This window comes from Apteryx mantelli, chromosome 9 (genome assembly GCF_036417845.1).
Source record: "Apteryx mantelli isolate bAptMan1 chromosome 9, bAptMan1.hap1, whole genome shotgun sequence".
NCBI classification, from domain to species: Eukaryota; Metazoa; Chordata; class Aves; order Apterygiformes; family Apterygidae; genus Apteryx; species Apteryx mantelli.
In genome coordinates this window covers 21217449-21240528 of record NC_089986.1, presented here as the reverse complement: position 1 = coordinate 21240528, position 23080 = coordinate 21217449, and the positions used below count along the sequence as shown (strand labels likewise).

Here is a 23080-nt window from a genome sequence, read left to right as displayed (position 1 = left end):
TTAGCTGTGTATGGAAAAAGCAAGGTAATCCAAAGTAAGCTTTTAAGGGCTGTTTACTATCACTGAAGCCCCCCCTGAAAAACCTCATAAAATCACTGATACCTTCATATTACTATAGTAAATGAGTGTTATTCCTAATTTACAGATTAGGAAGTGAAGCAAAAAGCTGCGTTTTTTTTGCTTACTTACTATATTTGAAATTTTAGCTCTAATTTCCTGATCTAGATGCAATAGCCCCACATTTATGGACTATAACACCGCATCTTTGGAATACAATTCATACTTTCACCCTCCTTCCCACATACTTATAGAATATGCCAGTACTTCAGCTTAATTAATGTTTTTCGATAGCACTGCTGCAGCCGATTTGACCACAGGTTCAAGTTTGAATATACTGATCCCAATTTTTCTTGTAGCCTCCTTTTTAAGTAAATAAAGTTTTCTAATTAAATCACTGAAAACCATACATTCAGTACAAGCAATAACAATATTCGACTCCTGAATTCTAATACTACACGATAAGCAAGCTGAAGATAAAGTGAAAAGCGATCTGCAATTCCTAAATTTTCAGCTAAGCTTTTTGACATAGATAGCTTTTTCAAATTATTCCTCTCACTGTTTTTACATCCATTCCCACTTCTGTTCTCAAATCCAATTAAAGCACCATTCTAAAAATGTTTCCAAACCAAGGGGCAGTACTGCTCCTGTGAGATTTTCAGTCTGCTTTAAGGACTCAAAGTTCAACTATAGGTCAAGTCTATACATAAACCTCTACAGATCAGAGACAGAGTTTTGTTTCCCCTTCCAAGCTGAAAGTGTCTAGCTTTCGCTTGACTATTACAGTGCTGTGGGCACAAGCGAAGTCAGCATCGGGTGGAAGTCTCGGGCGTACCCAGTTGCTTGCTGGGCTCCGAACCAAGCTGGGGTCTAGCTAGCCTACTTAGCTTAGGCCACCTGCATTGTTTTAAAACTTCCAAGAAATTGAAAACAGGATTTTCCACTTACAGCTATATCAGGATCCAAGGAGAACAGATTTAGTCGCTCTGCACTTCGAGAGGCTTTCACTGTTTCTTCTGTTTCTGCGATGTACTGTGATGACAGATAACAAATTAGTTTTCTGCATATGGAAAGAAATGCACACCCAGTTGTTAAACCTTTAAATGAATGTTCTATGTTTCATTTATACCAACACTTCTCATTTCTGCAAGTTATCCTATAGTGCCTTCAAGCATTTTTTTGAAGGGCATATGCCTGTGAGCCAGGGATTTTCAACCTGTGGTATACTTCTAAAGAATTAAAAAAAAAAAAAAAGATAATATTTGGGGGATTCACAAGTGGGGACACCCCTCCCTCCCCCCCACAGAAAACCACTTTTGTTGGGGGGAAGGCAAAAATTGACAGGTAGAAACATGTAGCTCAATCTTAGAGATGGGCAGAATTATGCGGGTTACAGAACTGCGCACAAACATAAGGCTGGGAGTCATCTCCTCATTCATCCCTTTGCCACAATGGAGGACCAGCCACAATAATTTTATTTCTGCCAGTCATGTGCCTAAGTTGATAATAAATCCCCTGATAAAACCATCTCACCAACTTTCCCAGGCAATCCAGTGCTTCCCTACCCTGTCATTTAAGGGTTTGTTTTTATGTCTAACTTGAATATTTTCTTTTTCCACATAAAAGTATACCCTACACATTCCTTTCCCTTTACAAACCCCTCATGTTCTCTCTAAAACTTTTCTTCCTAATCTAAGTAGCTTCAAATCCTTTGGGCTTTCTTTGCAGGTCATTTTTCCTAATCTTTCACTATTTTCAATGTTTGAACTATTCAAGGGGGCTGCAACTTCCCTGGATGTCTCAGACTGAGTAGGAACTTCAGCAGAGATGTTCTGGCTCTGCTCTTGCTCATGTGTCACATTCATGCTTTGTGCTTTTCACAGTGGCATGACATTGATGACACACAGTAAGCAATGGGAGAAGCAGCACAGCAAGACCCAGAGCTCTAGATTCATGTCCCAACCACCCCCACCCATGGGCTGGCATGCAGAAGCAGGTCCCAATGTGCCCCTGGCATAGGGTTTAGGAAGGGGTGGGATCAGATGTCACGGGTTAGGGACAGGCCACAGATTCCTACTCCAGCCAAGGTTAAGCAGCAAAGAGGAAGAATAGGAATTAATCATACGAACGGCTGTACAGGCATAGTAAAATTTGTAGAACACCTATTTTAGCCTTTTAGGCCACCAGTAGTCTGATCTACCAGTTACAGTTTTGAGATACCTGCATTAACTAAACCATTTCCAGTAATGACTATCAGCAGATGAGATAATCAGATACTACTGCTGTCCTTAACACATGAACTCAGTTACGTTTTACCTGGCGTGTTGTTTTTTTTGTTGTTGTTGTTTTGTTTTTTGTTTTTTAATTCTGAGTAACTTTCATAAATATGAATACAATCTAGAATAAAATGTAAACCAAGTTCTGTCCTCATTTGCCTGTACAGCTTTCAGCTCAAGTCACTGGGAGTAACATCCTCAGACATCTGGCTGTATATATAGATAGTAGCTCAGTGACAGAGGATCACAAACAGACCATACATTCATTTAAGAACAAGCATTGAAATATTTCCAACCTACCCTTTCATCAAAACAGTTTCTTAACACCTTCTACAATTATCTCATCTACATGAAGAAGTTTATGAGATCCAGAAGACAAAACGCTTCTTCTGATACAATATGCATCTTTCAATGAAATTACAGAGGGTGGTGACCAGTTCACAGCTTGTTTCCTTGAAATACTGCATGCCACACAGGAAGTCTTGGCTTTCTAAGGGCTGAAGTCTGCTAAGTGCAGTTAAAGAGTAAATATTTCACAGAAAACTATGGGGGCCAGACACTTGACTTCACTGGTCTAAATCGAATTACTGTAGGGAGCACCTACTTCCTTTACACCTTAGAGTTACTTCTGGTGAAGCTTTTCTCTCCTTTACGCAAAGTCATCAGCTGTTCAGAAAGAAAATGATTCCCACCATTTGTCATGTTTCTAACATGGGCTGCGCTATATTTTTAAACCATTCACAATATTAATAATAATCCAGTCATAGGCATTTTTGACATAGGTAGCACTTCACACTAAGCTTGTAAAGAAAAACATAGCATCTATTACTTTTGCGAAGTCCGGGTGCAAGGCATTCTCTGAAGAATCAGTCTCTTCTTGAGGGCCATCATAATTCACTGAAACGTCTGCAGGGTCTTGAGAAGAAAACAATTATTCAAATATTTATTATACTTGCTATTACCATAGAGTCTTAAATATCAATCCTCATCTTAATTTTTTTTTTTAATCTCTTATCATCATCAAGCTATAAAATGTAAGAAATACTAATGTAACCTCTGTCGTTCTCAGGCTCATCTCCCACTGGTGTTTACTATAACTGTCTCCATTTAAGCTTTCCCAACAAGGGGCCCATCTCTGTCTATTCAGTGAAACGCCTGGCACATTCATGACAAATATCCATGCCCACAACAAAGACGTCTTTCTTTGCTCTCTCAGTCCCTCCTGAGGCAACACCGAGAATTTATTCCAACCCACAGACTCCAGACTCTCAGCAAAGGGTTCACCCTTCAGTGAAGTCAAGGAGGCCAACGGGGGCTTACCCAGTCTTTGGGAAGGGAAGAGATCTAGCCTTGACTCCGGGGGCTGCAAATCTATGGATCCAGACAACAGAACTATAGAGCAACCCTTTTACTTGGCTCTTACACTCTCTCACTAGGGACCATTCTGCTTCCACGAGGTAGTTCAGCCCAATGGGAAATAAGTAATTACATCCATTTAGGGCTCTTCTGCCAAGAAAGCATCGTGCCTTTTGACAAGTTAACTCCATAGCATATTCCTGTTGCTAGTTATCAGGGTATTCACCAGTAGAGGCTTCTGTTTTCTGTTAGCCTTGTGCCTTTGACCTTTTATGCACATTTTTCTTCCTGCTTCATTAATATCCCTTATGGGTGGGAATTTAAAAAGTACTTCTCTGATTCTGAAGTGCAAGTGTCTTGTGCCTCCAAATCATACAAACATCTTTGGCTATATGAAAGAGCATCCTACCCTTTCAAAATCAGCCTTTATAATAAATACCAGGCTAAAGCCTCCAGTTGCCTCTAAACTTCCCCAAGATTCAGGTGTATGTGGATTCAAAGCTTTGATTCAGTTTAGAGTAGAAGCAGTTCAAATACATATTACAGTTTCAAGTACATTCGGTCCCAGGATTTTAGTTGGGGCTCATCCCAACTGAACACAGATTTATTATGCAAGGGATGATGAGTTACTGCCACATGAAGAATACAGTATAACAGAGCATCCAACCCTTCCTTCCAAAAGGAAAGCACATTAATACACAAACTCACAAAAGCAAGAAATGAAAAGTCAGTAAGCTTCCACTAAAAGAGCAATATGCCACAGCTGCTTTTTTTTTTTTTTTTTTTTTTAAAAAAAGTTTAGCTCCAGATGCTTAAAGAAAACAAAATGCTGGAAAAAGAACTGATCTGACCTCTCCAGGAGAAAACTCTTTAAAGCCTTCAGACTCTCAATACTGTAATACATGAAGTACCAGCAAGATCTCCAACAGAGAGAACTGTATATGAAAAAGAGTTGCACATGCAAAGCACAGCCACATCATTCCCACTAACTTTACTGGGAGCAATTTAACCTCCCCCACAGCCTTTTGAAAATGATCTGTGGGGAGTTAACTGACATTGTGAAGGGATTGCCAAAAGACTGGTGCTGCTTCGTCAGAAATCAATAGATGCAGAATCCATTAGAGACTCAGGCAGTTAAAATGATTCAGTAGTGAAATCTGAAGGTTCAATTTTTTGCATTTGATTTGAAAAGCAATGCAAGGTTATTCACTCTTACCAAGTTTCAGATCGGTGAGATCTGCACTTTTCCTCTCCTGAATGGTCCCCTCTGGATTTATTTGCAGAATTTTGTTGAGTGTGAAAATCCAGTCATCCATATCCTGTTCATTTTCAGCTGCCAGCACAAAGTAGGTGAGGTCATTCATTTTCAGCTCAAAGGCATGTTTCCTAAGCCTGTTATTCTGTTGTAACAAAAGGAAAAGAAAAATAAACACCAGAACTTATTATAAGAAGGTACTGAAAAAGGCATCCATGCGATAGGCTTTAATATGGTCAATCCTTAAAACTAAAATTCAAGCAAAATTCACTGGCTTTAAAGAAAATCCAAACGGTGTGCTATTAATGCAAATTTATGTCAACCTGAGTCTTTGTGCATCTGAAAGCTTCTAACCGTGGAACATCTAAGGCTGTGGACAGTAACACTTGAAACTATGGTAGAGAATACTTCCCAGGTGGAATAATGAAAGACCTCTGAAGGTGAAAGTACAATATATGAAATGAATATTGCTACATGATTTATGGTTGTCTGGAGAGAACACCCTTAAAGCTCAAGTCTGATCAGCGTGCCAGACACAAGAAAAGATACAAGACAGTGTTAAATAATATGAATATTTGCTCAGTAGGAACAGGATAGACTTCACTAGACTCAATCTAGGAGGCAAGCAAACAAGTCAGCATGAGTTTAGAGTGTCCCTCTCCTGACTGCTGAGGTTGGGTGTGAACAGGTCAAAGGAACTAAATATGAACAATTTATACAGTCTATTTCAAGATATTTATAGATGCTACTAACAAGCTACCCAAAGCTAACTTAATTCCAGAGCAGCTAATGAAGTTAGAAATATTGTGGTTAGGATGAGAAAATTTCAACACAATTTTATTCTGGAGGATGGGGGCAGGAAGATGAGAGAGGAACCATACATATACTGTGTGCTTACATTTCTGAAAGAGCTTCTGGATAATGCAAGTCTAAACTTGGAACAGAAATTAACCAGCAAATCTCTCCAGAAGACCGGAAGGGTACAAATTCCTCTGCATGAAAAGATTAGAGTGGACAATTCTGATAGGTATTGTCACCTTGAAGTGTTAGAATGATTTAAAAATGACTACGGCAATTTCAATAATTCTTTACAGTATACAAAAGGTGAGATATACTACTGCTCGGTCATTGCAATTCTATCCTTTTAAAGTACAGAACTAGAATCAATTCCCAGTATACTGACAATAGATTCAGTTCCATTCTATAACACTAGCTTTTACCTGCAGTAGATGGTTAATCTATCAAATTCTGTCATGAAAATCAGCAGGTCCTTAGGGAAAGGGCTCAATAAAATTAAATGAAGTGATGTGATTTTCTAATATCATATGCTTCATTCCTCAAATTTAATCAAAGGTTTTTCTGTGGTAGTCTTATGAAAGCAGTTACATCAATTGTCTGTCCTCCTTGCTTAGATTTCAAAGAACACTCATGCATCTTATCCCCTTTTACTTGATCAAAATTATACAACCATTGACTATGGACATCAGTGCCAGCATTTTATTTTCAATATTCCAAAAAATTGCTATTAACTAAAATTAAGACATTGTTGACACATCTAACCTTGAAGTGAGACTGATGAACCCAAAAGAGTTCACCCCTACTGTAAGTGGCCAATCCACTAGGTTTTTATTTTTCTTAATTAGCAGTCCTAAATAATATGACAACAGTATCCTCTAGTTCTACATACCATAATTGTATCTCAATACAGAGAAATATAGTCCTATACCAATAGTTTACATAGTGAGATCATAGCAATATCTTCTTTTGCGTACAAGAAAGAGGTAAGAATTGAGTTGGATTAGCAGTGAAAGGGACAGAACTCAAGACACTGAGAATAAAGTTCCACGTACATTTTTCCCAACAATAGAGATAACTTAAAAAGATTCCTACCCAAATCTGTTATTAGTTGCTTGCTCCAGTCTTTATATTATGCTTCCATGATCCAGCTTAGGAATCAGTTGTGCTGAGCAAACTGGTCAACTGAATCAGTGAAGTTTCAACTTTCCAAACTGATTTTGGATTGGGGGGAGAAGTAGTTGTGTCTTTTTTTTTTTTCTTCTTTCTTTTAAGTCTGCATTTCCATAAAGTACTTCACTGAAGTGAATATTCTATCACATACCTAAATTTTAGTTCGCCCAAGCTACTAGAAGTTACTAGTGTGAGAATATGGCTGGGGTTTGTAGCAATTCATTCTTGGGTAACTGAAACTATGCTCGATCACAGTGAAATTTATAGATCCTCTAATCATTGTATACATTCAAATTAATGTAAAACAATGACTAAAATTCCAGTGAAATCTGTATTTACTGATGAACCACAATGGCTTGACCAAGGGTTAAATGTTGAAGAGAAATATGTTAAGAAACTTAGGCTACTGCCTGTTCAAAGCTCTTTGTATAAATGGATTACGTATATCAGTTTATGCATAATCTATACAGAAAAATGCTACCTTTCAATTTCTCTTCTGAAAGAGTACAAAGAGCATCAAAATGAATGCATTTCTTGTCTATATTATGTACTTCCATTTACAGACATGGCCAAGATCTTTATATCAGGTAATGTAATGCTATTAGACATTATCTAAAAGAGCAATACATCTCACATGCTGAATCTTAAGAACATTAGGGCAGGAAAACTTCAATATCCACTTTTCCATCTGCACTTCAGACTTCTGGCAAGAAGACGAGATCTACAGCAAAGTCTTTGTTTCAAATCTAAAGCCAACTATTTTCCTCCTGATCAGTTAATAGGAAAAAAATGTGCCCTTTTAGTTTGCTTCTCCATAACCCTTTCCATATGGTAAGCGGACCTGGAGGTTGGCTTGTTGTAATCTTCAACACTTAATTTCAAATTTAAGATTTCTTCCAGAAGGAAATAATACCAGATGCAGAAAAAAAAAAAAGGATGAGCTATAAATGAAACATCAGGCTAAGGCTAATGCCTGCAGGGTCATTCTTTCAAAATAACGGAATTGTTTTGGAGGTATTTATTTCATCTGGAGATGCTTTCTCCAGGACGTTTATAGCAATTTAGACACTCAACCTCTATCAGACAGGAGCTCAGAAGTCATTCATCTACAGTCAAATGTTTTATAGTAGTACAAAACTAGTGAAAGCAGAACATTTCACATTGCAGTCTTCCTTCAAGCCTTCAGTTTTATCAGACTTTCTCCAGATTTTACGGCTCCAGTTCTCCCTATTTATGGCAACTCTAAGCAATGTTTTGTCTTTCAGTCTTATGATTCTAAGTTCATCATGTTTTGTAAGTAATAGAGACTCTGATAGCTGACGATCCTGGGACTATTACCCCTCTAAGACTTTCATTCCTTGCTAGCGAAGTCATTTATATAATACATATAATACATTTATATCCTTTTGAATGCCAATCAAAAGGGCAATCAAGGAAAATAGTATCTGGTGGTAGAGGAGAGGTGAAGTTAAAGTTCCAACAGTTCTGGACTATTTGCAGGGATGCTGGAGCTTTAGAAGGAAGCTGTCAAAGTTCAGGAGGATGATTTCAAAGGTTTCCTGAGCTGTTTCTGTCAGAGGACAGTCAAAAAGCCTAGAAAACTTGAAACCAAGACATTTTTGCTACTGTAGAGTTGCATCAGAAACATCATTGAAGCACAGGCACCTTCTGGGCTACTATTCAATCTGTATCTAAAAAACACACTACAGGGACATTCAGGGCTTAACTGGGGTTTTGGCTAAGGCCTATCTTAAAAGAAAGCACACACTACCAGCAAACAGGAGCAAACAATTTTTCTCCTATTCTTATAAACGCCCAGGCAACATCAATTCACAAGACCTGGTGAAGATCAAGTACAACAGACAGCCTAAAACTGACAATAACCGAGTACGAGTCTCTTAACCATAACTAACTGCACAACAGAGAGTCAGGTAGCAGTAGAAATTCCTTAGCAGGAGGGCCAGGATCTCTCCAACTGCCTGGAGCAGTTTATATTGTCTCCACACTATACTGACAATCATTGCAGATGCACAAAGCCCAATCCTCAGCGCAAGGCTGACTGCAGGCTTCAGACACTCCTAAAGAGGACTTCTGTACCAGAACTTCCTCTGGGGCTTCTGTCACACTCCCAGGCTACCTGTTAGGGACTTTCAAGCCAATGGACTGACACAGACAAACATCACTGTCCTTCCATATATTTGCCTCTATCTTCTCTCACATCTGTTTGAAATGAGAAACATCCTTTAAACTACACAGGGGAAACGGACATCCCCTACAGCTGGGTACTTCCCTGGGTGCAACCATGGGAGTCAGGTTCTGCAGGGGCTTTCAGCAAACATTTGTTCACAGAGTGAATTCCTCTTACTGGTTATTCTTGCTTCAAAGGTCCTGTTTTGGGGGAAAGGGAGACTTTCTGATCAAGAAAGGCTAGTGTTTATCAAGGGTCTTCCCTTGCATTAGCTGAAAAGTTTCTTTCAAAGCAACTTCCAAATCAGTCTGAGCTAGTCTGTGGGATGTTATCAATCTTTACTAGCTGAGAAATAAAGAACAAAGTATAGAGGGGAAGAAAAAAAAAAAAAAAAGGGAATTGAAACATTGTGCTAGATCAGCCAAAGCAATATATTATTTAAAATAACATTGTTAAAAAAAATAGTAAGAATAGAGGAAAAGCAGCAAGAGGGGAGAAAAGTTAAGAATCCAACCTTAGGAAGCAAAGTTGGATTTATCTGGCTATTTATTTTTCTGAGCTGCATAAACAATAAGGCTCTGTCATACCTGCTGCTTTTAAGCCTATCACTTCTGAATGTGAGAGCCTTCTTCAAGGAGTCTATTGAATAATCTAAACAATCTAAACTCAGGACTTAATACTAGATTGACTTACTACTGCTTAATAGCTGATGCTTTGTAACCTGAGTCTCTCTAACCCACAGCAATCACGCTCTTAATTCTTAAGACACACAAGGTAAAACCTAGTAACTAAAAAAAATAATTTCAATGAAAAGAAGCTTTCCATGATATTTTTTCCTCATGTTTGCCATGGGCATAGAGTGCATGCATGATCTGCTATCATAACTCAACTGAGGTATTGTAACCTGCCAGTCTGAGATCTCACTCAAAGTGCAAAAGCAATGGTGTTCTCATCTCAAGCAATGGAGAATAAGACCACTCTCCGATCCATGTACACGTTCTTATATGTGCCTTTAGTAATTCTTATTTAAGTTTATCTGACATCAAAACAACAGAATGAAATAAAATGAAACTTACCTGTACAACTCCTGTACAAGAATCCAAGAAAATACATCCCTTGGGCTCCTTTGATATTTTTTCATCTTTATAAAAATTCATAATGTATGAGTTATCCGACAACTGTGTCAGCTGGAAGTAGCGCTTTTTGAATGACTGAAGTGAGGAAAGAACGAACCAAAAATGTTGTACTGTAAATTTTTTTTCCCCACAGATACTTTATTCACAGACAGGGTTTAAATAATAAGCCACTGCAAACTGAAATGCAATTGCACTATTTTGCAGACAACTGTAACATTATTTTACGATCACTTAAGGTAATATTATCAAACATAATTTGAGATATAAAAAGCTAAATGACAATGGCAAACAAGTATGCCTTGGTGGGGCACAATCTAAATTGAAGAAAGAATAATGCTATCCCCTTACCCGAACAGTAATGCTATTGTTTACAGTGCTGTTAAAATTCCCTTTATAAAGCCAACCAGACTTGAAAACTCCTGCTGCTAATCCTCCTCCACCACCACCGCCACCTTTTGAAGATGAGTGGGATGTTGTATCCTGTATGAAAGACATGATTAATATTGCATTGACTTGTTTTTTGAATTCTAAGGTGAAAGAAAACCAAAACGTGAATATCTGCTTGACAACAAATAATCATCCTTGCATTCCTTTTGAAATAAGACTTTATTAATATTCCTGCTGTGCACATAATGACATAAGAAACAAAGCTGTTCCATTAAATTCAGAGTTATTTAAAATGTGAAATATTTTATAGGAGATAACAAGCTTCCATTATCACTCTTCAATTGATGTAAGAGCCATAAATAACCCTTCTCCAGGGGAACCCCCTGCCCCCGCAGAATACATACCTCATCTTTATCCACATCTTCATGATCAATTTCGAAGGAGTGTGAAGGCAGTTTCTCTGGTCTACATTCATTCCTGCCAGGAGAGGAAAAACATGTTCCAAAAAAAAAAAAAATTTTTTTTTTAATGTATAGTCTGAGATAGACTGTTCATTTAATGTACCTGCTATTTCAGGGATGCAACCATCCTGACTTCCCAAGATATCTTCAATACCCCTATTTTGTGATTCTATTAGGTTCTTTAAAAATCACTACAGCTTCCAAAGACAGCTTTTATCTTAAACCCACATATCTTTTTTTTTTTTTTTTTAAACCAATAATATGAAGCTGTAACAGTCCTAAACCCAAGATAAGATCATTGCTTGTTCTTTTCCCTGCTCTTCCATGACACAGAGAGGCAACAAAACCAAACAGTTTCCCCCAAAATACCTCATTTAAGGCTGTCAAATGAGTGAGGGCAAACTGTAAACTTTTTCTAACCAAGAAAAAAAAAATTAGAACTTTTTGCTAAAAGCTTCTACAGTTCTTCAATATTTCAAGATTTTTTTTATACACAAAAAAAGTCTTAAAGTGAATTATAAAAATAGACACCTTTTTGATGCAGTGCCACATAAGAGCTTCATATTGTAGACTGCTAAACAGCACTGAATATGAAAAAGCAAAGCACTTAAGCACTTGCCTAATATTAAGCACATAAGTAATTGCACTGAGGCCTAAAGTACTAAGTTGCAGAATTAAACCTTAACTAATAGCCAGACAATAAGCCAGACAGCAGAAAATAGAAAGATATTTTTAAATGGACAAATCCCAATTGTTTTCTGTGGCCTGAAAAGCATTAAAATTGTTTTCAGATTCTTGAAGATTATAAATCTCATCTTGAAAACCTTTACTTATCAAGTGAAAGCCTACAAAAGTTGTATTAAACTCCATTATTTATCAGGAAGACCGATTTTGAGAGAATCTAGTTCTCCTTCAGCCAGACTCAGGAAGGAAGGAAAGCAGCAGCACTCTATCCAGTAGAAGGAAGCCGATGCACATGTGAGTTTAGGAAGAATACCCCACAAGCAAGGCTCTTCTCTAAAGTTAGCTGACTTTAGCCCACACTAGTACATGACATTAAATGCCTCCAATTGCTTTTTCCTTTCATCTTCCTAATCTACACCTTATGTATGAATAAACAGAAAATGAAAAAGGGACTCTTTTTTGCAATGCTGATTTCCTCTTTGCTTTCTCTGTTTCAAAATCAGTTTTATCATGTCTCCAATACCCTATTGTAACGGAAGTCAGCATTTCCAAAAAGCCAGGAGAGTGAAATGCGTGCAGTTAAGAGAACACAAGAATTTTTTTAATTCCATTTTAGTTTGTTCTATTTGCAGTTTATTTAACATAATCAACTAGTTAGTTTGGCTAAGAGGAACCTTTGAAATCAATTGACATATATGACATCTATAAAAGAGTTAATTTTTGTCATGGAAATCCATTAGAGGTTTTCCAATATAACCAAGAAAAATTCTTAACCCCTCCCCACCCAAAAGCAGCCAAACTTTTTAGAAAAGCCACCTTTCAAGCTGTCATGTTTTTAGACAGAAACCCAAGGGATTTATTTATTAGTCAGTGCTCAAAATCTCTAATGCTCCCAGGGTAACCTGAGGACAGACTGACTCGAGTCCCCCTCCCCGGCCAAACGCAAGTGGTGACACCACGCGGTGCTTGAGGCTCTGCACTGTTAGGGGACCTGTTACCCCAGAGCTACAGAAAAATGCTTGAGGCAAGCGGGGACAGGAAGAGGGAGCAGGGGAGGGACGGGCTCAGAAATCGGACTGCAACTGCGTTTGGTCCGTCTGCCCACGTAACACGGCAGAGCCTGCCCAGCCTGGCCGTCGGCGCAGCCCGAAACGGAGCCTCTCCACCCAACGCCAGGCTGCCGAGGAGCCGCCTTGCACTACGTTTCCTAGAAAGGAGGAAATCCTTCTGGCCTCTCAGAGCAGCTCTACGAGGCAGCACAGGCTAGGCCACTGATGCTGCAGGTGGCAGAGCAGGAAAGCTGAGAAGGAGACAGTGTTAGGAGCTTGGGACAGGCAGAGCAAAGTCTACGTCATTAGAAACAGGTGGTGTAAAGGAGTTTCTTTAGCATTTTACAGGTATTATGAATTCTCTCTATACAAACCAGTCCCATGAATGAATTCGGGCTGCCTCAAGTTAAAGCTCCAGTAAGTTATCATGTTCTACATCTGCATCCACCAGCAAAATACCACTGTATGCACATTTAAAAAAAAAAAAGCCTGCTGATCCAAGGTGCGAGTCTGCAGCACCACCAGAACTGTTGCTGGGGAGATAGTCGGACACCCTGCAGAAGTGCTCCCTTGCTGACTGCCCGAGAAACACTCATCCACTCAAACCCTCCATGTCATTCTCCTTAGAAGAAGTTTTTCCTTTCCTCCTCTTGGGTATAAGTCCTTTCAGGCAGGCAGATAAAACGCGATAAGCAATTAATCTCATTCATTTAGCATACCCTCTTTTTCTCCGCCTACTGCCTCTGCCGATCCATATAGCAATGAAGAATTCCAAGAGAGCAGTTCTGAAATATTTACCAAATGGTGCAGATTGTCACTTTATAAGTGACAGCAAAAACTTTGCTATTAACTTTGTTCCCACATGCACTGCCACCACAGTGCGCACACTAAGCGAGCACTGTGCTTCCTCCACTCCTCCTCTTGCTCAAAAAGCAAGAACACACCAGAGCAGAGCATGAAAAACTGCATAAAAAGAGGTAGTGAGAGCTCAGAAAGGGGAATTTAAGGGGTAGAAAGATCTGAAGAAAACTTTCTGAGGAGGAATACGCTCAGAAATAAACTAAAGCAATCACTAAACATTCTGGTTGTGCTGTTGCACACTGAGCCCTTCCCTGGTGTTGCAGACCCGAATTCAGTGGGATTACACTGTGGACAGGTTTAGTTCCCAAGGCCTGCTCCATGTGTTTTGTGCCAAATTGCAACTACTTCCCAATCAAAAAGATCAGTATTCAGAAAGCAAATTCAGGCACCTGAATTAATCTTTTTTCTCATTAATTGGCATGGTGTATGACAGCATGAAACACTGCCTGTCCTCACATACAAACAAGGACAAAGTCCTTTCAATGCTGCTGAAGGCTGCTGAGCTCCAGTTCATGTGTTTCTACATGTGAAGCCCTCCCTGAGAAGAGTCAGCACAGCATTAGGCAAGAAGAGTACTTCGGCTGCAGTAAGATGTGGCATTTTAAATGCTGCACCTTTTTCACGATGCAAAACTATATGCTTAACACTCATCCAAAGCCTTTTGAAGTTAGGTGGACTCCAAACCAGCTTTGTTTAAGGCATGTTAAGTGCAAAAGCCATAGCAACCTTCGGCAAACAAAACAGACACTCTTACTTTAAGTTTACTTCTGGAGCAGCAAGTAGTGCTGCATTCAAAACATTCCTGAGTGCTGTGCTCTGATGATATAAATAAGATGTTTAGTTATGATCCCTTACGTGCAGGGCAGGGGAAGGAAGATCCAAGACACCGTAATATCTGTGGAGTGTGAACTCATGAAAGCAAAGTCATCATATTAAAATAACCTTCACAGAAGAGGATGTACATAACTGGCTAAAATGTACTTTTGTGCAGAGTAATGCAACCATGTCTATCAAATGCATATTTCATAAGAGCAAAGATGCTTTAGGTTAAATGGAAAAAATGCTGTGCTGCAAATGTTGTTCTTGAGCACTAATGTATTATTTTCTAAAACAATTAGCAAAACTGCTTTTAATGGCTTTTTGTACTACTATATTCACTGTTTGTGAAAATACTGACAAATGAGAGAGGAGCTGCAGATCTGAGAGAAGGCTTACAGACAAAACCCACTAAACACAGCATCTAAAGGGACCATAAGAATCGGTTTATCGATTCCTGCAACAATGGTTTAGTTAGTACCGGTTTCCATTCTTACTCCAACTTAAGTCAGAGCACTCATTCCTGTAGTTGGTGTATATGCACATAGCAATCTTTTTCATTCAGTATCATGATTTTAATGACTCAAATTCCAAGAAAGGAGGTGGTAACACCGCTCATTTAGGCATCCTGTGATTTCATTAACCGCTCTGCAAAACAGTCCTCAGAGTACACGTTCCCTCCCAGAGAAAGGAGTATGGGTAGAAACCCATGCATGAAAGAAAGAACACCAAAATCCTCATTTCTTTCCGCTCAAGTCTCCTCTCGGCACCTTTACATGGCCTCCAAGTACAGACAAGATGAATGCTTGCATGGGCACCGGCACCTTGCTGCATCCTTGCATCACTAGTGCTGTACCAATGCACGCTGTACACATGGGCCCAGATTCTTCTGTACCATACAGCTAATAAATCCTTCAGTGAAATCTCACTCCTCTGTTATATAAAGCAACTAAAAGGAGAATTAATCTCAGATAAAGGTGAGTGACATTTATGCATTATTAAGGAAAATAGAAAACCAGCTTGCCTGTATCAACTGTGCTTTGAATACGCAAATACACTTTTAAGATTTGAATCAGCACTAAACGAGTTTGTTGATACTAGCGAATTCTGCAGAGTCTTGAACTTTCGCTGAAGGACCTTTTCTTCCCCTTTTTAAAAATGCAAGCCACTATAAATATGGTAAAACAAGCAGAGCATACAAGACACAGGAAAGTGCAAATATGGACACAGCTCAGCAAAATGACACAAACCTAAGAGGAAAAAATAAAAAAAAGAAGAACTTAAGCTAGGTCTTACTGTGGTAAGTGTCGAAAATCTCCTGAATACTGTTCATATTTGTAGTTCACAACATGCCACTGGGAACTGTAATACTTACAAGCCTGAAGAGAAAAGAACAACAACAGAATTACTACCACTGTTTAGACTGCTACAGCGCAGAGAAACATTGGAGGGGCGTTTCGGGTAGATAAGCACAAATTCCTCTCTTTTACAGCTGGGTGCATAGTTCTCAAAGGAAAGGCAATTTCATACTTTCCCACATTTTGAAGCACAATTTCCCCTTTAAATCAAAGGCACTGAATCATATAGGAGAAAAGGGGGTGGTTTGAAAGCAACATAGCATGCTTTACTGATTCTCCGCTCCTGCTCTGTAGAAAGTATTGTTAAATCATGTTGCTAATGCCTCAAAAGGTACTACGTAGTTTAGGCATGACTTTCTCCACGCACATTAATTACAGATTATCTCTTTCCATCCCATTTCATTACCTAAGAGTTGTACTGTAAGTACACTTGCCCTACTCTTTTTATTCCCCCTTGTTGCAGGACGAGCCCTCTACTTCTTGTTCTGCCCTTAAGGACTAACCTTTATTGTCTTAACATTCAGGAGTACATTAACAGGACTATCATTTCTCATCTGAGGCTCATTTTTCCCTCCACACTGAATTTGCTCAGTCCTCTTACCATCTCCTTGTAGTTCTTATTTTACAAGAGCTTTTAGCCCATTTTGTACCTCTCTTCTGAAATTGTTTTTAATACACCCATCTCTCTTAAATAAGGAGCCCAGATCTGAACGAAGACTATACTGAAGGGTATTGCTATGCTGTTGAGTAGATCAGAATAACTGTGATTTATTTTATGCGGACCTTTTATCAGCATAATTACACATGGTACTACACTTTTAGATGCAATAAGATCACATTATTGATTGTAGCTTAATTCATCACTTGTTAAGTTGTTCAGTTTAACAAATATGGCAGACACATAATTGTGAATAAGAGCATGAAACATGCACATTTATTGGTAAGGTAACATTTACAACAAGAGACACAAATATTGTCAGAATTTCCAGTAATTCTAGCTACAGAGTGTAAAATACAAACTAATAATTGTATAGTATGCTGAAGGATTTACCCCAATATTGTATTTTTTTTTCTCCCCACATCCCACTTCAACAGTTGTACCAGCCCATGCAAGAGGCGCAGGAGAAAAGAGGGAAAGACTCTTAAAACCTAAGAGCAAAAGCTGCTTCCCAAGATGATATGGAAAAAGGAGGCATGTCATGAAGGAAAATGGTGGAGAACTACGGCAGAGAAAGCCGCAGCAGCATTAGGGGGAATTCAAAGTGGGAACAGGAAAGACGATCTTGCAGAAAGGCACAGCAAGGATGACAGTCCAGCAGACAAGGAGAACGGAGTGAAGGATAGATCAAAAAGATTAAAATACAAAAAGCTAAGCAGAAAAAGCGGCTGAAAAGGCAACAAAGGGACATAAGTTAGTGGTCCTCCAGCTGGGAGGATTCGTCAGCCTCTTCTCATGTTCCCGGGAGTCACTGCTTGCAGAGCAGGCTTTGCCTCAGAGGGACCCAGAGGGGACTTATCGGGCCAACTGGAGCAAAAACTGAAATGGGCTGAAAACTTGAAGGTAGCATTTTCTTAACCATACAGAACTGGCTTAACAAATCTCCTTTTAAAGTCTTGTGTAAAACATGCAGCATATGTGGCCACAAATTAATTTAGGAAAGTAATATGGGGCGTGATCACGCTCTTTTGAGACAACTTTATTTGCTTTTGCATATGGAAAAAAAAAGCAAGGAAGTAGATGCAGATATATAAGCAGTTCTCACCCATATTAAAACAAACTGAATGGTTCAACACAACCACAGGCATTCTGCAGCAGTTATATTCAGAATGAATCTAGAGTCTACTTTGTGGTCTGATATAAATCCTGATTATCTTTCAGACACAGGATGCAGGAAAAAATGTGACCATTAGACAATACAAAATAATACAATAATTACAGATTATTGAGAATGAACATAATATAACTGACTTCAACTTTGAATAATGCCAGACTGTACCTTGTAGGGTCAGGTGAAAAGCCTACACGTGGCACCCATGTTCCTACACCAGTGCCTTTGGGGAGGGGGGCGCTTTGACTTCAAACAGAGCAAGACTTTGTTTTGTGAATCTTCAGCAAAGGACTCAATCATTCTTGTATTTGTGTGAGATAAGTTTTAGTTAAGTGTTTGATACTCACCTGGATTATAAGCATGTTCCTACAGGAGCACCATATATTCTGTACTGCATGAGCCAATGAAAAAGCTCGTTCTGTATGAGGATGAGCACAGACCCTCTAATTCACACTTCCCTTACTTTCTGCTTGAAAAATGCAGAACAACTGAACCTTTTATAGAGAGGATCAATTTTTCCCTGTGGCACTTTCATTACTATTCTATTTAAAAGATGCAATTAATGCTTGCAGATAATTCTGAACACAGACTTATGCAAACACTATAGGCTTTTTACTGATATGGTCAAGAAATTGTTGTGAACAACATCTAGAACAGGCCTCAGTATTTTAGCTTATAACTATAAAGGTTTGTTGTGCTCCTCCAAGAAAAAGCTAATCAAAATAAAAATCAAAGAGGACAAGCAGCACATTCAAGTATCATTCAGTGAATTCACAAGAGACAAGCCAATTCAGTGCAACAGCTAATGCTGCCCTCTAACTAGCTTGTTGTGGCTGGGAGCTGTGACTATTGTAAACCAGATATTGTTAAAATAATAATAATAAAAAACAGTACAGCATTTTCTCTTCAGAATATCCCAACTAAAAATCTTATACTTCTGCTGATTGTATTGACTCTTAATTTTTTTTTATTGCAAATTACTGAATTTGAATAAAGAGGAAAATGATGAAAGTCTGAGTAATGAAGAAAATACCCGTGAACCTGATTTCAGGAGCAAAGAAAACCTTTCTAGAGGCAGAGATTTCATCAAGAGACCAGAATCAGACCTTACTCTTGGCAAATAAAGAGGCGCCATTCCAGAGGACTGTTTAGCTCGTGTGGAGTGTGGGGGAGGAAAAATATAGATGGAGCAATGGAAGCAATGGGACGTGGGAGGGCTGGCACACATTTGCATGAACTTTCTTATTCCACTGTTGGCCAGGTGGCTGTGCAGCCCATTCCCAATGGGTCTATCAATTTCAATTCATTTCCTTTTCTTTTTTGACTTTTTCCCCCCCCCCTCCTTTTTCCTTGCCCAGCTGGCCTAATTTTTCCTTAGAGACACAGATTACCCTGCAAACATTTTCCACCTGCAAGTTCTTAGCTCTTGTTCTGGCAATGACAGTGCGATGGCCACCTCAGGGAAAGGGACACTTAAAGATCTGCCCTACAATGCAAATCAACCTTTTGGAGAAAAAAATGAAAAAAAATAGGAAGCAAGGGAAACAACTGAAGCAAACGCCTACTCATACTTGAAAGCAAGTATAGTTCCTTTTTTCCTTGCTTGCACTCTCTGACACCACTAGATGGGCAGTCTCAGGGAATACAAGCACACGTATAGAGTCATTCCTGAAAGAGGCAGGCCTCTCGCAGCAAGGCAGTGTGGCACAGAGGAATCCTGCCGCTTCACTGGCCATTTAAATGCAGCTATTGCTGAGGCGGAAAGCAGAAGATGTTAAATAGGTTAGGACGAGGCAACGCAAGAGTTTGGAAAGAGAAAGCAGGACGGTGGCGTGCTGGATGTGGCCACCGCGCCGAAGGGGAAGCTGCACAGAGCACGCTCGGTGCTCGGTCTTGTGACCAGGGACACACATGACACCGGTACAACGGCCTCCCCAAGCGTCCCCCCTCCCTCGAGACAGCGGAAGGACGCTGCGTGGGCACGCGGGAAGGTGGAACACCCTGTAATTACCCAGGTCGAAATTCAGCCACCCACCGCAGGTCAACTCCTGCTCCCGCACGCCTGTGACCAGCACGGCAGCCTTGCTACGGGCTGCGAGCAATCTGCACCTTCAGATTATGGCTCTCAAAAACTACCTCCAAATTAACACAGTTCACATACACAGTAAAGTACAGTGAGACTGAAGTTCAACAAGCCGAAGTATTAAAATATGCTATTTAAAAATATTAGACATTTTAAAAATATTTACCCCTTCAACTATCAAAAAACCCCATGGTCCTTTGATAATATACCTCACTGTCCTGCTACAGCACTTCTTTAAAATACTGAAGACACTTAAATTTTTAAGTTGGGGAAATCTACCCTGTGATGAACAACAGCAAAGCTTTGGTTCTGACACTTGTCAGCTGGAGTTCCCACTTTAATATGGCTTTGAAACATATAAGAACAAGATTAGCCTGTGGACAAGAATGCTTGAGGAATCAACCATATTGGCACAGAACCGCTTACAGTAATGATACAGAAAGTTTAAAGCTGTGACTTTTTTTTTTTTTTTTTTTTTTTAATGTTATGACTAATAAAACTCTTGCTTAATAACTATTTATAGGTCCTGTAATGACAAAGTGCAACACATCAAATGGAGAAATCCTCCAGATGAACGACAAGGGCTCTAAAAATTTATTACGAACAACAGCTACAACTCCTGTATCTGGAAAGTCTGCACAGGACAGTTAAAAGGAATATGTATGAACACTGTGCCTCCAACAGACAGAATGAAATGGACATCATCCATTAAGTGATATTTCAATGCTGTTATACTTTCCATTTTGATGTAGTGCTTTTCAGCCAGCAGGATTGCTACTGCTTTAAAGATGAAGTGTAAGGATTATAATTACACCCTCAGATGCAGAGATGCCAATACTAGGGTGCAGGAAAGCTCTCTGGCGTCTCAACAGCTTTCCCCAGCAAGCTGGTTTTTTCACTGTCATCTCTGAGTCATTTCCATAAGTTAAAACACCACAACATGACATCAAACATTGAGTCATTAGACAGGCATAAGTCACCCTGCAGGCTGTGCAAGGAAGAGGACAGTTTCAGGTGGAGAAGCAGACAGCTATTACTATACTCCGTAACCTTCCTCAAATTCCCTTGCCTTGTTCAATGCATGAACGATTGCCAGATGCCCCATACAAGACATTATCAGACCACACATTCCATAACTAGTTTCTCTTCCTAGGCTTTCCAACAGGTTGCTAAGACGACAACTGCCTAGATGTCCAAGATCTGAAGGAAGTCAGGGGCTCTACAGTAGCTTGTAAAGCTACAAGCATGCTCAAACACAGCTTAAGAGTGCTAGTAGATTTCTGATGGAGACAGGCCTGACTTGAAACCTGCTTTAGTCAGCCGTTTGATGACATTTATGAGCCCCAAATCAATCCCTTTGCATTATAGTAGGTCACACACCTCAATGAACAGTGGAGGAGTGCACACTAGACTCTAGCACTAGGATTTTAAGAATGCAAAGTGAACTCCACCAACTTCACTAAAACATGGATGGGACCACCAGTGATGAGAGCTCTGTATATACAGAGAGCTGATCCAAAGCACATCAAGTCACCAAAAGAGTCCCTTCCCTAAGCAGCCACAGCCACTGGATCTGACTTGTGAAGCAAAGGGATGGGTCAGGAGGTACCCAGGCTGCTCGGGAGGGAGGGAGGAGACAGCTTCTCAAAGCTGTTCACCATTACACTACACAAAGTAAGGAAACTTCTTCAGCAAGCTGCACTGTCTTCCTCCTGCTTTTGCACAACTCCCAGCATACCCCCATCATTCAGGTGTCCAGCCCTTATGCAAATGTTCTTCCTAAAAACATGTCCAGATAGCATCTATCATCTCTGGAGAGAGCATCGAGCTTGAAATAGTTTATGAAAGGATAAGGGACAACTAATATTTATCTTACAGATTTTCTTTCATATATATCTAAAATTTCACATATATACATATATATATTATATATTTCAAAGATATACAAGTTTATATATATATAAATGGTGTGTGCATACGTGTGTATGTATATACAGATACAAATGTACACTGATTTGTTGCAAAACATTATGGGATTAAATATCTTGCAATTAGTAGCTCAAGTCCCTCAAAACAAAGTATAACTCTGAATTGCAAAATACCCTGTCCTCTAACATTTCCAAGTGAAATGTGGAAAAAAAAAAAATTTAGGATTGCCATTTGATCTGCTTATTCAGGAATACAGAGTTGGGAAAGGCCACATTAGCAACGTTTTCATGATCTAACAGGAAGAATCTTATTTTGTTTCTTACGGAGTGAATGTTTCTATTTGCCAAAAAAATGGACCATGAGGACAATGCTGATTGGTATAAATACACGTACCAGACTCTGTAAGGAAGAGAAAACGATTCAGAACTTGAGAGAAAACTGAATGGTACAGTACTGCATTCAAGGCCATTAGGAACGCTCAGGAAAAATAAACTTTGAAAACTTTTTTTCTGGCTTTAAAAGTATCTGGAATCTTCACTATTCTTGGAACCCGATTTAGTTACTCAAACTCCTCCAGCCTAAGAAAAGTAAGGGTGGAAAAATCCAAAGGAAAAATCTCCTAAGAGCATTACAGCTATAGGAATGATACATTCACGAAGTATTATCTTTGGAGTATAACAAATACCAGTTTCAGTAGAAAGGAGAAGATTAGAGATCTTGTTTAAAGTAAATTCTTCTATCACAGTCATTATCATAATATCTGAACACTACCCAACAGAACTTAGACTGATATCTGCTACAAATTTTCTCTCCCTGGTAAGAATTGTGTATAGTACAATATCTTGCTTTGGCAAGGGTTTCCTAGGGCCTTGGTAAAAGGAAGGGAGAGATGAAATTTTTAGTATTTTATGTAAACACCTGCACCCTTAAACATATTGCTATGCACCAATGTTAGCTAATGCAACATCAGCAATACAGCATTTGTATACTGCAGATGGTGTATTATGGTCTGCTAAGTTCCAGGAGGGAAAGGCACAGCCTGGGACCCACTCTCAAGGAAGTTCTCTTCCTGCTGTCACCTGGAATCTGTGGGATTTCCGCAGTGCCAGAGGAAGTCCAGTTATCTACTGCCCTCAACTGAAACCTTAGGAGAGGCTATCTGACAAAGTAAGGAATAGATTCAACATACTCACTGCTGCATCTGATGAGAGGTACCAGTGGTGTTGTGGGCTAACAGGAATTTAAAAAGCACTTAAGGCCCAAGTAAACTGAATTGCTGTAGAGTATCCAAGAGGTAACACAATAGTAAATAACCAAGACCATGCCATTATCACTCAAAAAGGAGCAGAATTACCTCGCTCATAGATGACAGAGATATTATTCATGT

The 23080-nt window shown here is 39.3% G+C and overlaps 1 protein-coding gene across 5 annotated transcripts in view; it reads right to left on the bottom strand.

Annotated features, from left to right (window-relative positions):
* DOCK10 (dedicator of cytokinesis 10) overlaps nucleotides 1-23080 on the bottom strand; it is a 171995-nt gene that overhangs the window by 72236 nt on the left and 76679 nt on the right. For all 5 annotated transcript variants that reach the window (XM_067301916.1, XM_067301913.1, XM_067301915.1 and 2 more), the window contains exons 4-10: nucleotides 15791-15873; nucleotides 11028-11100; nucleotides 10585-10716; nucleotides 10177-10311; nucleotides 4906-5089; nucleotides 3163-3248; nucleotides 1006-1089 (exon numbers count right to left, since the gene is read on the bottom strand). In XM_067301916.1, coding sequence (XP_067158017.1) covers nucleotides 1006-1089; nucleotides 3163-3248; nucleotides 4906-5089; nucleotides 10177-10311; nucleotides 10585-10716; nucleotides 11028-11100; nucleotides 15791-15873 — 777 coding nt within the window. The remainder of the gene's footprint in view (nucleotides 1-1005; nucleotides 1090-3162; nucleotides 3249-4905; nucleotides 5090-10176; nucleotides 10312-10584; nucleotides 10717-11027; nucleotides 11101-15790; nucleotides 15874-23080) is intronic.